Here is a 19,194-nt window from a genome sequence, read left to right as displayed (position 1 = left end):
CTAAGAACCCTATGAAAGGGTTAAACCCAGTTTTCTTTTGTAGTGTAAGCGTTACCATCTCATCAGTTTTTTTTTTTCATACCAGCCGTTGAAAAAATAAGAAAGAAGAAGAAAAACAAATGTTGGATACAAAATCTCACGGCTTTTAACATAAACATAAGACAATTATTCTTTTATTTTAAAAGAAAATTTAAAAAATAACATGCGCCTTGAATTTTATATCAGGTCATCAGGCCGCAAAGGATACAAATGAAGGCTTAGGACACACGGCACGCTCTCCTGTACAAGGGAGGTAAATCTAGAAACACTTAACTGCATGACCTTATTTATTTCTCGTAAGCCGTAATCGTATAATATAGAAACAATAAAAGCCGCGAACACAGGAGTATACGAAATCGAAACTTTGATAAGCAAACCTCGCGGAAACGTATCAAAAACAATATTAATATCAAAGGATTTCCTTTAATCCATTTATTACAACTATGCTTTACGCTAGGGGATATTATTTTGACATGTATAGTGTGCAATAAAAAACGCCATTTATCGGATTGAATACCATTGATCGAATAAAAAATACCTCTTAGCATTAACAAATAGGCGAATTCATAAGGTCCGAGTCTAGATTATTCAGCGATCGGTCAAAGCCCTCTCGAAGCTGGTCATTTGTTCCTCTTAGCTTTTTTCGACACATTTCTTCGCTTCAACGAACATTAAAGAAAAAGCCGTTCATTCACAAATTTAGAGATCACGCCAGAAATTTATCACATCTAAGTAAAATCTCTGACATACAGGTACGTTCTTTCTATCCACTATCAACGTCTATGCGTTCATATCTATATTTGACTATTTGAATATGATCTACTGGTACTCACTGCAATGAATCCTAGCTTTCTTTACCCATCATACAACATCGTACATTTTAATTTATCACCTAACGTGCGACAATTCGTTTGACTTATCGGTTCAGTAACTTCTTTTTTGGCGTTCTCTAACTGCATACACGAATCTCGCTAAAGTTATTTCCCCTTAGTTCCTGACAACAACGACAAACCCTCTGTACTGCATTGCTGAAGCGGACTTGCATTATTTGAATTTAATGCGACAGGTTAATTCGATCCTACCGCTTTCTTAAGTCACGTGCATTTTTATGATCAGGCTATGAAAGTGAGGCGAATTTACGGTAAGGAAACGGGGTGGGGTGAGCATGTTGTGCCAAAGAATGAGCTTAATCTTGTAAACATCAATTCTGAAGCAAGTTTGGTATATAAAAAAAGAACAGTTTCTTTTCCTGCGTTAATACCGGCATATTTCATCTTGTGGTACAAACACTACATTTCAACTCGTGGCTAAGCCAATCATTTAAAAATTATGGAGGTGTTTGTTTTTGGGATAGACTTTTATTGTTTGTTTGTTTATTTTGTTTTGTTTCTTTGGGGTTATTTTGTCTTGCACCGCAAGATGAAATATACCCGGTATTAACGCAGGAAGAGAAAATATCTTCAGATATACTCGTTGTCAACTATGCCCATAGATGCATGTGATTCAATAATGTGTCCTCTGAGTGAAATTATTACCTTGTTGCATGACTATCATCTGTCACATTTCCTTTTTGATTGATTTCTCATCGACATTTTTTTATTCTTAAGTTGATGCTAAGTTCTGATTACAATATTACTAAGTAATATGTCGTCTAAATAACTTTCACTACTGTCTTCTTTATATAGTGTTATGTCGTTTTTTGTTTATTTTCACCATTATCATCATCATCATTACATGCACCATCAATATCAACATCATCAGCAGAAGCATGGTTGTTGTCATCGTCGTATTCGTCGTCTTTGTCGCAATCATCATCATCATCATCATTAAACTTCTCCTGGTCCACCTGCTTTGTGCATTGGCCATTCACATGTAGCATTTATAAAAAGAAAAAAATGTAGAGGGGCTCCGAGTGGCCGAGTGGTCTAAAGCGCTCTCCGTTACGGATCACTGCCATCTCACCTCTGTCTGCGTAGGTTCGAGTCTCTGATTCGGCTACTGTGGGTATGTGAGAAAGCTTGCCATTAGCTTCTCGTGGGTCGGTGGTTCTTTCCGGTGTTTTCCAGGGTTCTTCCTCCACCATTAATACTGGCCGCCATGTATAGCCTATCGTGTGCTGAAAAAATGGCGTTAAACCCTAAAAGCAACAACAACAACAACAAACATTTAGCCCCATATAGCTGTTTTCCTTCATTCTTACTTTTTATAGAACAAATTTGTAACAAATGCTAATTTCTTATACGTGTTTGTGCTAACGGAATAAATACTGAAACAACAAACATGTAAGAAAGAACAGTGGACTACATATAAACAAATTTAAATTTACCAGAGAAGCATTTAGGTAGCATGTGAAGTGTGCTGATATATGTAATAAAATTTGCCATATTTACCACATGCGTTACAAATACATAATACGTGCCTAATATGAGGCCTGCTGGTGATCAGCGGATTGTAATAAACAGCTAGTGAACAAATAAATAATTGTTTTCATCACAAATAGAAGTCGAGATGATTTGAAACTTTATCCAAAATATCGTATAACGAGGAAATACTCCCCCCCCCCCATCAGATTGCTGAAGTAATACTATCGGTATTAGAATCTAGTGTTCTACAACAAAATTTATTTGCAATAGTTCCATGCATGTATTAAGAAAAATAACTAAAACTAATAATAGTACTTTTAATGTTTGAATGAGTTCCATTTCATTTTTTGCTCTGTCTCTCTTTCACCTTAACATTTGTACAACTCACAAAATCAAAAAAAATAATAATCTTTGAAAAACGTACTGCATAATTTCTATATATTACATGAAAAACTCTTTGAAATGCAAAGCTTTGTTTCTGTGAATATACGATTCATTGTTCTGTAAAAGAACTGCATAAAATGTACCATATTTTGAGGGCAGTCAATGTCAAGCACGATATCAATATCTGTGAGCTCTTGGGCCAAAGGTTTCATTTCGTGGCTATCATTTTGTTTTACTTAATCTCTTTCCCTGACAGATGGTTCACACATTGTATGCAACATTTTATATGCAACACGGGTATCGAAGTGTTCATCCTGTCTGTCTGAAACTCCCATTAAAGCAGTGGAACGCATCGACTACCGTACCTAAAGTTCGTATTTGCCAACCAGTCTTTGACAGCAACGTCTCTGGATTTACGTTCAGAGGTGCGACAAATGAAGTCTGGGAGACGAATATCTTCTTCTTTGATTTGACGTAGATTTACAAGCGTAGTTTCGGTCCGTTTCCTAACTTCATCATGAAGAGTACCTTCATCATTAATAGGAACAGAACACTCATTTTGAGCGTCAGCTTTCGATTCCTGGCCCTTCAAAGTCACATGTGTCCCATCTACGTCCAATACTTCAGGGTTGGTGGGAAGTTCACTTGTCACACTGACGTCATCCACCCAACAGTGAGGACCACGCAAAGGTTTTTTCATCTCCATAGGTTTGACTTCCGGTTCCTGTTCAGGCGGCGGAGGAGTTGGTACCTCCTCTTTCTGCTTTTTAGTCTTTCCTCCAGCGATTCCCTTTTTTCCCCCTTTAGCGGATCTGAAAAAGAACAAAACTTTGTATACGAAAAGACTTTAACATGGTCACAAAAAGCATTGTGATAGCATGACGGCCAGGTGAAGGAAATGCAGATTTTGAAATAACGGTAAAACAATTTATCGTGTAAACTTTCTGACATGATTTTAATAAAGCCATAAGACTACTGGGTGTTTAGGACATACAGTCAGTCATACGAGGTAGAGATCTATAGTGGCCTTTCCACGAGGGCAGGCAGTCATACGAGGTAGAGATCTATAGTGTACTTTCATCATATTTATGTGTTACCAGAGAATTCACTTTAAGCAAGACTAGGCAATGATACGGAATGTTCCATGGCAAATCCACCAGAAACGGGACCGAAATCAAAGACCTGATTAGGCAATGAGACGGAATTTTCCATGACAAATCCACCATAAACGGGATCGAAATCACAGATTTAATTAGGCAATGATACGGTATACTCCTTTCCGTATACATCACTAACAGGACCGAAATCTTTGGCACAACGGAACAATGAAAACACTCAAAGTGTGGTCTCACTGGATAGTTTCGTATTTTGACACCCCCCTAATTGATAAGGTAGAAGGCATGAACCTAATTATCACAAGCCTAGCATTTATAAATTCAAACATAGCTAAATCTGTAATGTGGTTTATTTACTTTGAGTTAGGCTTGGAAATGGGTTGGCTTGTTGGTGACTGCCTGTCACAGTTAGACGAGCATTGGAGATCAAATGCGTAACTTGAGCTGCAAATGAGCAGCCGACATGGCTTACGTATTTACCTGTGTCTGCTACAGAGGTAAATATCTAAAAATCTAAATGGTTGAGGGGTGATAAAAAGTATGCTAATTTGTTATAGTACTACTGAACTTTATTCATGCATAAGGCACATACTGATCCTTTTAGCTGCCTTATCACAGGAAAATATTCAAAATAGCTATTTCCTGTCAAAAATGAATGTAAAAATTAGGGGTTGGTGGCAGTGTTGGTTCAGTATAAAAACCACCAGTTGCATCAGGAATTAACCTGATCGCTGCAGTCAAAATATCACATGTATTCTTTCTTCAAAAATCATTAGTTTGTTTTTATTTGTATATTCAGTGTAAAATTAATCAAAATTTTCTGCAATAGGTCATTGTTGGATGAAAATTCACCAGGAAAACTGTCCAGTGAGACCTCATGTACCAAAGAGACAAAATTGGAGGCTTGACTGAACAATGAAAACACTCCATTCAAAATCCTTTAGCAAGGAGCCGGAAATTGATGGTCTGACTGAACAACGAAACAACTATATTCAAAATCCTGCACAAGGAATTGGACGCTTGATTGAACTATCAAAACACTCCATGCAAACCGTTGTACCATGGAGACCACAAAATATTTCATGTCAAATCCACCACAAAGGTAACAGAAACGTTAGGCCAAATTGGGCAATGAGACAGAATATGCTTTACTAGATCCGGGGACTGAAATGTTAAGTCTTATCTGACAGTGAGACGGAATATTCCATGCCAAATCCATCACAAATCGATCATATGGGTGACCTAGCTTGTAGGATTTACAGAAGAATTTGATGATTGTTACGGAATAATCCAATGTTCCAGTTAGGGTGATACAGAGGGACGCATCTTCTTGTCCTATCTATGTGTTCCGCCAATATTGCTAGCCTCCTATTTGCGCCCCTAATTGATTTGTTATTTCCAGCCTAACCTTTCTGTGAGTAACTATAATTTCTAGATTGTCAATTTGGCTCTGTGTTATTCACATTGAAGAATCTGGAATGATCCTTAATATATACCATTATAGCACGCTTAGGGTTTTGATTTCCACACAATCGAGGACAAAAATGACTTCATTTATTGAGATTGGAGTAAAAAGAATGTTATTTTGCAAGATCTGATAGAGGTTGTAGATGAGATATATATTCATACTGGATAATAATCTAAACTGGGATCCGGAAACTGTTGATTATGTAATTTCACCAGTACCATTTGTTTATCGGTTACACGTAACGTCTTTCAATATGTAAACTGACTGAATGCCACTTGGCTAAATTCTCCCGAGTTACACATAAACCTCACCCCAACACAAATACGTAGACGTAAGAGTCGTCAGTTGTGTTGACACCATCAACATATAACTAATATATGCATTGGTTTGAGTTGCTGCCAGTTATTTGTTTTAATGAAATGTACTATAAAGGCCATCATTCTCGCATTAGTTCATGATTGGACAGCTGGCCAGTATAGGTCATACTTGCTCATTCGACTGTAAACTGTTAAATTCACGGGTGTCCAGAATGTTCCTGGACGTGGCAAGAACTGTATGCAGAAAACCAGTCTGAATTAAGTTGCAATTTGTAACGGTTCGCTGAGTGTGTGATACACATTCTTTAAAATGCTGGACGATATCATATTCTTCATCACGCACTAATCTATCTAATAATTACTGTCATAATTCGAGTATTACTGGCAGGTGTGCTCTGTACAGGTGTGCTCGGAAAACGGTTTTAAATTTTAATCAATGGCTGAACATCTGTTTTGTTGTTTTGTTTGAATGGGATCAAACCGATGGTTTAAATGTAACCGAACAAATGAAGTTTAATAGCCTAGACATTCCTTTGCTGAAAAGCAGAAGCAGTTCAGTAGATAAAACGTCGAACTTGAGTACCTGCCGAGGTCAGACCGGGTAAGGCTTAGCTCCAATTTGCTCAACTTTATATAGCCAATAATTTATTTAAAAAGAGGTTAATACAATTTTCTTTTTTACAAATGTGCATGCTCTAAGATCATGTCCTTGTAAGTAAGAACTAAACCATGTGAATCCAGTCCTAAACTATTGCAGTCCTTAGATGATGGCATGCGTTTTGTACAAGGTTATCGTTACTCTAATTTGAACTGCTCCTAAATATTTGTCCAACATTAAGCTAACAACAAGAAACGACACACTGTCCAACATTAAGCTAACAACAAGAAACGACACACTGACCAACATTAAGCTAACAACAAGAAACGACACACTGTCCAACATTAAGCTAACAACAAGAAACGACACACTGTCCAACATTAAGCTAACAACAAGAAACGACACACTATCATCCCACGTTTTCGATAATGACAGAAAACCTCTAACTTCGCTCATTCAGACTACGATGATGTAAATCTTGTCATGATTTCCATGAGTACTATTTACTTTTCTAAGCAATATAGTTCTAAACTTCTATCCCTACCTGTCAAATACCTGTCTGAAGTAGAGGCGTTACAATCTGTAAACTATACGTACACGCTAATCTCGCAGACAAGATCGTGACATAAAAATCGCCGTATCGTTAAAATAGTATTGATCTCTTTCATTAGGCGCAAGTCAAATTTTGCGATTTATCTGTTTGATATTTATGACCGATTTAATTTGTTTTCGTATTGTCTACGTAGTACAGATACGTAGTACAGATACACTGTTGGAAAATTTCATGCACATGTTTAAACAGTGCTCATCCCTAAGATGGTAGGGGAGGGGAGGAGGTTGTTGAGGGAAAAACTGTCTAAAAGAAAGACCATTGAGACCGCTATTTTTATGGAAGCCTCATTTTTTTCTGTCTGTTATTAAAGAGATGTTGTATTCGTCCAGTTAAATCAGTAACGCTAATTATCAATAATAATAATAATAATAATAATAATAATAATATATTATCAGCATATTCCTATTAGATTTTTTTCTGCAAACGATGTCAAAAACAATCTGACAAAAGTGCAAACCTCAATACTCTTTCGACACGTCATAATCATGTTCCACCCAACGTTCAAGGAAAAAAAAATATGGAAAATACAAATCAGTGATTAATTAGTTTGAGACGTTCTCCTAGAAGCTCTCTCTCTCTCTCTCTCTCTCATTGATATCAGACGTGGGTTGAAAATGTACTTATTGCGAAATTTATACGTTGCACATTTCTCTTCTCCCCCCCCCCACACACCAAGAATATCATCAATATCAGACGATCCAGATATTCAAGGACGTGGCATCGCTGGCTGTAATATTGGGTTATACTTGCTTGAAAGGAAAAAAAACGACTGAGCATGATTTTGCAAGAGGTTATATTTTCAGAAACCTAAATACAGGTCAAACAATTCCAATTGCTTGTCTGCTTGCATTTATTTGTTGCTTTTTTTCGTGACAGCAAATTACCGATATCACGGATCAATATCGTCGCAGCCATAATATATATATATATATATATATATATATATATATATATATATATATATATATATATATATATATATATATATAGGCTCTTTTTCAAGGAAGGAACAAGTTAAATCTATATAACAGACACTAATCTAAAACCCAGAGTAATTCTTGACTCCTGCACGTTTTAATGACGAGAAAATATACAAAGAATAAAAGTAGACGAAAGAAGGAAAGAATACGAAAAGAAGAGAAAAGGGTAGACGTGCTCCTAAATAAACAAGCATAACATTTATAGATATCAAACAGGACGGACAGGAACAAACACAAGCTTATAGACAAGCATAACATTTATAGATATCAAACAGGACGGACAGGAACAAACACAAGCTTATAGACAAGCATTGACATTTTTACAGCCCTAACACAAATGTATCCATTTTTAAAATGTATTGTAGCCAAGTGTAATTTTAGAATCTGTAGTACTGTTGGGTTGTTTTACTAAAGATTATTTTCCCAATCGTGCTACCCCAAAAGTGACTTCCAGAAAATCTAGAACGACTGCTTACAAGTACAAAGTGTACAAAGTCAGTTTTAAGACTTTAGTTCTCAAGTCCTGACAGAGAAAGCAGCTGTCGTAAATATGGACATATATGAGTCGTTGTTGAAGGAAATAAAACGGCACTGCTAATCTGAAGACACTGGACAACAAATTTTTACAAAAGTCATGTTACTGAAATAAAATTAGTCAATTCTTATCAATTTTTATGTGCTGAACACGAATATGACAGTCAAATTGCAAAATTGGCTCTAGTTTTTTTGTAATCTGCAAGAAATTAATGTTTACATAACGAAATGCATTCCAATAGTAAAAGGTCAACTGTAATAGCCTACCTATAAAAAATCAAGTCATTGACTACATCTTAGATTTCTTCGCCTGTCTCTTGTACAGCTGTTCGGGAGCATCTCTGAGGAGTGTCCAGCAGTAGTCAGCCAGCATTGTAGTGGACCATTTTCCCTGGTATCTTTGTTCCATTGTTGCGATATCTTGATGAAAACGTTCGCCGTGTTGATCACTAACAATACCACAGTTGCTAGGAAAGAAATCCAAATGGGAATGAAGGAAGTGAATCTTTAGAGACATATTGCAGCCAAGTTTCTTGTACTTCATCAACATGTCTTCTACTAGTTCCTTATAGTTTTCTGCTCTAACATTTCCGAGGAAGTTTGTAGAAACTAGGCGAAAAGCATTCCATGCTTGTTTCGCGTCACCTTCCAGCAAGTTGTTGAACCGGTCATCTTTGAAAAGCTCTCGAATCTGAGGACCCACAAAAACTCCCTCTTTAATCTTTGCTTCGCTGAGTCGAGGGAATTTTTCATGCAGGTATCGGAATGCTGGCAAAGTCCGGTCAATGGCTTTCACGAAGTTCTTCATCAAACCTAGTTTGATGTGAAGGGGTGGTAGCAAGATTTTCTGAGCCTCAACCAGAGCTGGGTGTTGGATATTCTTCTCTCCAATGGCTACATTCTGCCTGTGAGTCCATTCCTTCCTCATGTAGTGCATTTCCCTTGCTCGGCTATCCCACTCGCATAAGAAACACATGTATTTTGTATATCCTTGCTGCAGTCCCATTAAAAGGGCAACTACCTTCAAATCACCACAGAGGTGCCAGCTGTACTTGTTATACTCAATGGAATTCAGTAGCTGCCTTAAGTTATCGTATGTCTCTTTCATGTGGACAGCATACGCTACTGGAATAGATGGAAGAATGTTTCCATTGTGCAAAAGCACAGCCTTGAGACTCAGTTTCGAAGAGTCCACAAATAGTCTCCATTCTTGTGGGTCATGAGTGATTTTTAAAGCATTCATGAGGCCCTCAATATCGGAACAGAATATCAGATTACTTTTCTTTCTGAAGAAAGGCTCCAATTGCTGGTGGCGCTTTCGATATGCAGTAATTGTGACATCTTCTTCTAGAAGATTCCATTGTTGGAGTCTTGATCCTAGCAATTCTGCCTTGTTCTTTGATAAGTCCAAATCACGAATCAGGTCATTTAGTTCTTCCTGTGTTATTCTGTGTGGGGTTGATGATGCACCACAGTGAAAATCTGGATCACTGCATGCTGATGGACCAGGAGAAGAACAGGTCGACTCACCTTTGTCTTCGTCAGATGAATCAAGAGAATATTCTGCTGGAGGTTCTGGAATAGGAAGTCCCTCACCATGTGGAACTGGTCTCAATGCAGACGGAATGTTTGGGTAGACTATTCTCGACTTCTTTCGCTTCGTTATTCCGCCGGAAAGAGGAGGAACCAAGCAGAAGTAACAGTCATTTAGGTGGTTGCTTGGCTCTCTCCACACCATTGGGACTGCAAACGGCATTGATGACCTTTTGCAATTCAACCACTGTGAAAGCTGTGTTGTACATGTAGCACAGCATATATGCGGAGCCCAAGGCTTGTCTTGGTCACCAACCTTGCATCCGAAGTAAAGATGATATGCCTTCTTCACTTGAGAATTGATACTTTTCTTCTGGTTGGCAAATGTCACTTCCCCACAAATATAGCAAAAATTGTCCGCGGTATTAACACACTTTCGAGGCATTACTGTTCTTTATTGTACGTAAATGGATAAAATAATAAGTTTTATGTAACAGTAGCTTGAACTGTCTCGCACAACGTCTAAAATATTTTAAATGCTGAACCTATCTGATTGGGCTTTATATAGTACACTGCTTACGTCAGCTTCAGCAGCCGCCTGGCATTAGTATAATAGGCCTACACATGTATAGTACACTGCTGACGTCAACTTACTTCAGCAGCCGCATGGCATTAGTATTGCATTGCATCGGAAAATGATGCAATCAACTGTGGATGATGTGAGCATGATGGTATTATGCAATGTTACATCATTATTCCGGATGTTGCTGCAGTCCTACTGGAGAAATTTACACAGTGAAACATAGAAAATGAGGTATATGAATATCTTCAAAACGAGAGCCAATACAAATTTTTCACGGTTATATTCGTGTTCGGCACACCAAAATACTACAGATTAGGGCCTTTTCAAGTCAGTAATGATTTCACTGTTGACCAGTGATATCAAGATCGTTGAGAGTATCCATCACTCACAACTATATGAAATCTCATGTGTTGAGACTATCCATCACTCACAACTATATGAAATCTCATGTGTTGAGACTATCCATCACTCACAACAATATGAAATCTTATGTATGGATCGAGCTGTATGGACATGAAGAATTAACTTCTTCAAAAATCTTGGAAAAAATTCGACACCTTCAACATTCCAAAGATGAGGTTGGAAAGCTACTTTTCATACTATGCACGTTTCAAAGTTTCTGGGAATCATTTTCTCAGTTCCAAACGCAGTATCATCCAGATTAACAACCATGAAGACCAGATGTGTTTAGCCCGTGTCATCGTTATGGCTCAAACTTATGTAGAGACAAATAAAGTAGCAGAATGGAAACACTAGTGGGAGAGTATTAGTATACTCGAATATAATCAAGCAACGAAGAGAAGAGAAGCACGACTTCGTTTGGAAGAAGCGTGCATTTTCAGTGAGACCGTGCGTGGAGTTCCTGAATTGAAAACCCTTCAATATGTGATGGCTGCTATCATACGATGAAAGTGTATGCTCGAGTCATTCGTGGAGATCTCGTTTTTCGAGGACGTACTTCTCCAGACAGAAACACATTCCTATTCATCATCATCAAGATCATTTCGATACCACTATCACATGATAACTCAGATACAATTAACAATGTGACAAAAGATTTAACAGTCTGGAGCACCATGTTCGTTGTTGAGAGAGATCTCCAGGCTGTTTAGCCTTCAGACCTTCCATTCCTGAAGAACAAAAAAAGTGTCACGTTGTGTGAGAAAATTTTCTAACAATTCCTGCCTCATGTTAAAAAATGTCTTCTGATAGAATTCTTAAATCAAAAATACTTTGGGTAATGTCAATACGTGTTATATAATATTGCGACTTTAGACCTATTCTGAAACAAAGAAATTGCCTGTCCGTGCCTTAGCCATTGCGTTACGGTCAAATTCGCGGTTTCTTCAAAGAGAACCTTGCCACGGTGGTGAGAAACTCTGTTTCTTTTGCAATCAGCAGTGATGTCACCAGTTGGTTTAGGCTTAGAGACCGGAAACCCGACATTATAACGTATTAGTGCATCTACCACAGAAAGTTTTCCAAGAGACCACCGGTATCCAGTCAGAACTAAGATAGTCAAATTTTGGTCGGTTTCTCACGCAGCCAGACATTATTCTATTGCATTCATTGCGAAAGAATCAGTGCACATTTGGACGTGGAAAGAGTTGGGAGACACTAGACTGCACTCCGAGAGCAAATTACGCACTCGTAAAAGAGCGGGAAAAAGAGTTCTAGGAACTCCGAACGAGATTTGAAACAGAGGCTTGTGAGGTAAAATATCTTCGCCCGAATCTCTCTCACTTTTTTAAACAGGTGTCGTACGATTTATATGTTATGATGTGCATTGAATTTAATATGAATTTACTTCCCTATGTAAAGCTGAATTATCAACATATCATAATGTAGCGTTTTGCAAATAAGTAATATTCAAAATTAATGTATGTTGTTGTTAGGGTAAAATCGAAGTTGACTGTGTAATCTGTTACGATGTTGCATCGTGGTGCACAACTGAATTAATAGTGAGAAGTGTTAGAACTTGTATTTGATTGTATTTGAATATCATTGTGCATTGTGCAGAGTTAGGCTTTGTTGGCCTTGTGCACGTATAATTAGGCATTTTATATTTGTGTGTGTCATTTATAATTTCTAAGGTAGGAAATGCGTCAGAATATTGTTAATGTTGATAGTTTACTATATAGAGAATTAGGGATATGTGTGTATAGATCAGAAGTAGTGTTATTGTTGTTGTTGTTATGGCCTTTATTATAGAATAAGGGTGTGTGAAATATTTAGATGTGAGTGTATGAGTTGACCTAATGATTTAATTGCCATTATGTTGATGAAACGTCTGTGAGAGTGTGTTAATCCTCCTCTGTTTGAACAAGGATGCACGACTGTGCGTCCCTTCTAATCCACAAGATGCTTTCGAGGTGGCAACAGACACCACCCCGTAGATTAGAGAGAAGACATGGAGAGCATGTAGAGATAGGCAACCGAGAGTGTGTTAATTCTCCCGTGTTCGAACAAGGAGGCAAAATTGCACGTCTCTTCTAATCCACAGAAAGCTTTCCGGGTGGGATGGGAGCCACCCGAAGATTAGAGAGAGGAAAAGACGTGAGGGCCAGGAGAATAGGCAGTAGTGCGTAGGCGCAGGGCCGGAGACGGAAACAAGGGTACTGGAAGTACCGGCAAGGAGGGCCAAGAGAACGGAAACAATGGTACCAGAAGTACTGACAAACAATACAAGGCGGAGGTTACAGATAAGTAATATAGAGGGGACACGGGAAGAAAACACTCTAACCTTTAATTTCGCGTGATGAAATAACTGGCAATTTGAATAGGTCTTGTATTGACTGGAAGCAATTGCATTGATAAAGTCTCCTGTAATTGTGAATACCGTGATATAGTTTATTAAATTGTTAATCCTTTTATCTTATTATTTTTATATTTTATACACCTAGACCGTCGGCTTTGCTGACTGGGGGCTCGGAGCTATTTTATCTTTTGATTGTCCGTCTTTCTGGGGTTAGTAATAATTCCGTAGGGGGAGGGCACGTGACAGAAAGAATTCGATGTTCTTCTTGCAAGCGAACATTTGTCAGTTTAACATGTTACGAGGGACATTGCATGAAACAATTCCAACAACATAAAAGGGCTTGCGAATGACTGACAGTGGTACACTAGTGGACAGTATGCTCTTAATAATAACATAAGTTTGTGCAAGAAAGAAACAAACTGTCGTTTTGGTGACCAAATCGTCGAGTTGGATCATCAGTGTTATATTCAAAGATACGACAACAAGCCCGATGAATTACGGAATGACGAACATAACAAGAAAATAAACCAGGACCATAGTTTGAACTGTATCCTCGTTTACTTTGAATATTCTTAAAGATACTGAAATTCACATTTCTAATGCTTGTGTGGCTCATTGAGCTTGTAACGAGTGCATTCAAGAACATTTATTTTGTAATTATAGGAATTGTAATGTGATTTAATGTAGACGAGAACAGATATTAATGGTAGTATTACTATTATTTCTTTTGATTTTGCTGAGTGGCAGTTGGACCCCACCGACGACACTTGGGGCGATGAGAAGATACCATCGTTTCGAAAACTGTTATTGATACGCTACAGTAATTCCTCACAATTTATCGAGATAGGACGAATATTTATTTTTTTAATATTATACAGAACAAGGAACCTAATTTCCAGCAGTTAGAATGAACGGAGTGAAAATTATTTACATACAAACAGGAAAAGTATATTTTTAAAGATTTCTCCAGTTATTTGGCTATCTCTATTAATGCCTAAAACATTTAGGGTGATAGAAATGACTGAAGGTTATTTTCCACACTTTTCAACACCGAAACAAATCGACACTTCTTGCTCCCATATTTGCCTAAAATTGTTGACTACGACCCTGGCGATGTGTGAAAAGAACAACGAAAAGCTTTTGCTGTGTATATTTAAAAGGCATTATTTGTTGGTTAGTTTGGGGGGATTTTTTTTATTGAAAAAAAAAAGATTTTCATTAATTGATGTGGGTTTTATAAAGCTGAATGCTGTAGCTGACCTTGTCCAATGTAAAGTTTATTTTTTTTACCTGACCTGAATCATTGATTCTTTTGAAAGTTCTGTAAACAACTAATACATAGCTAACATTTTCTCTATGAGCATGGGTTTAATAAAAGGGTCATTATTAATAGAAGTAAACATTCTATTTTTTGTCTGAGTCTATGGTATTGTGTTTTCCATGTTCTTTATTATAGTTTTAGTAATAAACTTTCTTATTATGACCAAGATGTTATCTTGTAAACATTTGGAACCTTCGACAATTAAATTTTCCATTAGGTAATAGTAGTTTTAATAGAAAATGCTAATTGTGAACTGAGGTCAGGTACAAGACTGTATAATCTTTTACTAGAAAAATTATTTATTCGTGCTATACGATCTTGAGGCAGAAACATTGTTGTGTCCAGTATTTCATAAAGACTGGAATGTATTTATTTAAGTTATCTATTATCTGGAAATACGAAGTGGTAAAAAAAACATTCTAGGAAATAGAGACTTGGATTTATAGTGAAATTTTAATAAGGATACATTCTTCAATTGTATAATTGTGATCCAACAAAAGACTGTTGGCACATCCCACTACACTTTCAATGTTACTCTTTTAGAATAATACTAAATTTGTATTCGAAATCCCACGACTATTTGGGATTTAATTCGCAATACCGTAAGAATGAATGTTATGTGTGCAACGTGTATGTCAGTGGTTACAAATACAATCGACGTACGTGTTACGCTTACCGTCGGACGAATGTTTTCCAGAAATCAAACTAAAGTAGCTAGAATCGATCCACTTTGACAAGATAACGTTGCTGATGCGTGTCGCATAAACGTCGTACAATCAAGGTTGCAAATATCTGCTTTGTGTCACGTATATATTTTCGAAATTGGCTTGGGTAGTTTCTTTGACTTCTAAAACAAGTTCATACTAGCGCGAACTTTCAAAGTCACCTTGAAACAAAGTGGTAAAAGTACGATAGCGAATAGACAAAGGCTCCTAATTTATTAACTTCCAAAAACAAAAGAGGAAAGACATTTATTTTCTTCACCTCTGGAAATATCGAAACGAAAGCCAATGCAGCATAACGTTTTCAAAGAACTTTATAAGAATGTATGTGGAAATATTGTACACATCACTGTACTTAAATAACATATTTGTCAGCCAGCAGCATGGACAATTATTCTTACCAGAGCTTAATTGGAAACGCTATTGATGTATGGATAAGAAGCCAAGAACATACACCTGGATACCTGAATGGTGTGGAAACCTAACACTGTTCATGCCATAGTGACATTGTGTTGACAGACGATGGTGACTCTCATAATACTGGATTTAACGATTGTCAAAAGAAAGTCAAACATGGCCATAGTTTAGACATGATGGATTGTTTACTTAGGACAATCGGTTTCAGGATAAATATATGTTGAATGGTGTGAATGTGTGTCTGAGACTGAATCAAAGTAGTGCTGTATCTTATTTAATGGCAGGGCCGTAGAGAGCGATCACGGGCCCTGGGGTAAGCAACACCCAGGCCTCTCCTAGTTCTTGTTCAAACAAACATTTTCTTTTGTGAAATAAAAAGTGTTGTTCTGCCCAGGCACCGGAGATATATCCCCGGTTGCCCCTCCCCCTATCGGCCCTGTTTAATGGCTAATGCTAACGAGTACAAAACAAACATCGAAGAAGCCAGACTCTGCGTACGAGATGTGGAAGTCATACCGAAAATATGAAGTAACATCAGTCAAACTCTAACCACAGGTTGAAGTGAAAAGATTCGCAATAGCCTCTGGACTCCGATCAAAGATCGAAAATCATTTTTCCCAGTACAGCTACCTAAACATTTGTTTATTAGTATCATCAGCAATCCTTCCGAGTTCCAACATATCAACACAGCCAAGACAGAAGTCACCAAAGAAGGCCAAACAATGAATACCAGATTATTTTGAACCCAACACTGGCCCCAAAAAAATATTTGAGATCTTATTTGACCCTGTTTGAAGCCATATGTGAATTAGTAACCAAGTTCCCATGGCATTACGTACGACAATTATTCAGTAGGATATACTTTGTGGGGATTTGATTTCACTATAGACCAATGTATTGATGAAGGGCATTTTCACCTTATAAAATCAGGCCAACTACATTTGCAAAATCAGTTCGCACTGGCTTTCGTGGTCACAGTGAACGTCGTCTCGTAAGCAGAATTTGATAATACTCTGGAAATAAAAAATTTGCGAGTAATGATATTAGACCATTAGAAGCATAGAACAAGAACCCATGGAGATTGGTAAAGATGATGTCTTCTTTCCAGAACAGCGGTCGCTAAGTATAGAAATAGAAAAAAAAAATATGGAACACGAAGTAATGGACGGAAACGGAGGATGATGTTTTGCAACCAAACTAACAATCAAATACACTAAGTGTGGACACGGAAGATGACGAGAACAAGAACAACACATATGCTCCTGTTTTGCAAGCATGACCAGAGAATATCGCTATTGTTGTCAAAAAGATCATTCTAGTCCAGTGCAACATGTTTAATGATTGATAATGAGTCAAAAAACGAAACTCTGGAAGAGTATCTGTAAGATGAATGGGCTTTCACATGAGAAGACGTTGAAAGAGTGGCATAAAAACATCAGTGAACCTTCCCTACATCACCTGCCTTGCCTTTCTTGGAGAAGAAACATATCAAAACTCTCTTGCAACGGCGTACAGAGACTTTCCTTACATCGACTTCCACGACAGACCTTTTCAACGAAGAAGTTCTGTGTGAACTCATTACTTATTATTATCTGTGAAAATGAATTCATGGGAACTTCATTGCATTGTAACCCACAGTTCGTAAACAATGTTTTGGAATCCAGTGGTGTGCGTTAAAGACGAACTTCCTCATCAAAACCGACAGCTAGATCTTATACAATATACCATCTACATAGACGACAGTCGTGACCAGTGTCCATTGACTAGCATTTTATTTTCCCAACGAGCACAGTTTGGATTATTTTGATTCCTATAGATTACATCCTCTGAAATTCGACTTTATGAGAAAAATGATAAATTGGGATCCCAAGGATCATATACAAGAGCATGTGGACAAAGATGTTGTTTGTATTTTCGTCATCACATCAGTCTTGGATTTCCAGTAGAATATTTACTGACTTATGTTGAACTTTCTTTCTCTACAAACAAAGACAAAATAGAAAAATGTGGACAATATGGCCTTTTATTTTCAGCTCAGAAGTGCAAAATAACACTGTACTAGATCATTGGATGTGTAGTCTTACTGCACAACATTGTAACCTTTTAATTACGTTCGTGTTTACACATTTTTTTGGGGCCCCGATTGGCCTAGTGGTCTAAAGCGCTCACCGTTACGGATCACTGCCATCCCGCCTCTGTCTGTGTTGGTTAGGGTCTCGGGCTTGGTCAATGTGGGTATGTAAGAAAACTTGCCGGTAGCTTCTCGTAGGTCGGTGGTTCTTTCCGGGGTTTTCCCGGATTCTTCCTCCACGATTTATACTGGCTGCCATGTATAGCCTATCTTCTGCTGAAAAATAGCGTTAAACCCTATAACAACAAACATAGTGGTTGTGTGTCAGTCGTACATAAAGAAGTGGATTAACCATAATCGTCATCTCTTCATTGTTGTCTGACGTTTCTAAAAATCCATATTTGGACACAAAAAAAAATCTCTCTCTCTCTCTCTCTCTCTCTCTCTCTCTCAAACTTTGGTTTTGGCACAAAAATTATATCCAAAGTTTAATATAAAAAAAGAAAAAAATATTTTCTGAATAGGTACAAACATTCCATGTCCAATGCACAATTTGATGTGCCTCGTTTGTGCCAGTTTTAAACTTAACCGGGAAAATGTCACAACGTTACAAGGGTATGCAATCTTAGATTTAAAAAATACGAAATACTCGGTGTGAGAAGCATTACTTCTATATACTTGGTTCTGCCATTTTCAAACTAGAACATGAAAAGGTCAAAACGTACAATACAAGAATTGTGAGCTTCATGTAAAAATATAGCGTAGTTTAACTTTGACAAAACTCTTGTCTCAATAGTTTCAAGGTCATACTTCATTAATCGTACGATCAATTAAGGCACATTTTCAAGAAGTGAACTGGCCTTGGATAAAACCGATCAGTGTCCTATCTTGAGAAATAAATCTGTCTCATTTGACACTGGATATCTTTAGCGACAAAACATTCTCCCTGTGGGCTGTTAAAAACAAATAAACAGTATTACAAATTCTAAAACCACACGTGGCTACAATACATGATTTATAAAAAAGGATAGTTTGTGATAAGATTATAAATGGAAGTCAGTGCCTGTCCTAAAGCATGTTCGTTATTCTCTCCGTCCTGTTTAATGTGTGTATTTTCTTTCTCTGCTATTTAATGTCTATATAAGGCAATTTTTGTGTATGTGTATGAGCATTCCTACCATTTTCTCTTCTTTCACTTCATGTATGATGTTGTATGTTTGTGTTTGGATTATAAAATGAAGTCATGTGACTGTCTGTTCGTCGTTCACTGCATACTTCTGGGTTTATATTCCTATCATTGTCTCTCTTTTTCACTCCATGCGTGATAGTATTGCTAGTGGTGTAGGGTTTATGAGGACATTAGTGGTTGGTAATGTTG

The 19,194-nt window shown here is 37.4% G+C and overlaps 1 protein-coding gene across 2 annotated transcripts in view; it reads right to left on the bottom strand.

Annotated features, from left to right (window-relative positions):
• Positions 1-2,705: 2,705 nt before the first annotated feature.
• Positions 2,706-19,194, bottom strand: part of LOC149807059 (uncharacterized) — a 40,138-nt gene continuing 23,649 nt past the window's right edge. For both annotated transcript variants that reach the window (XM_089961334.1, XM_089961326.1), the window contains one exon: positions 2,706-3,598. In XM_089961334.1, the coding sequence (XP_089817460.1) occupies positions 3,121-3,598 (478 nt within the window). In that variant the 3' untranslated portion in view covers positions 2,706-3,120. The remainder of the gene's footprint in view (positions 3,599-19,194) is intronic.

This window comes from Sinohyriopsis cumingii, chromosome 1 (genome assembly GCF_028554795.1).
Source record: "Sinohyriopsis cumingii isolate HCF-2022 chromosome 1, ASM2855479v2, whole genome shotgun sequence".
Lineage (NCBI taxonomy): Eukaryota > Metazoa > Mollusca > Bivalvia > Unionida > Unionidae > Sinohyriopsis > Sinohyriopsis cumingii.
This window is presented reverse-complemented; position numbering and strand designations above follow the sequence as displayed.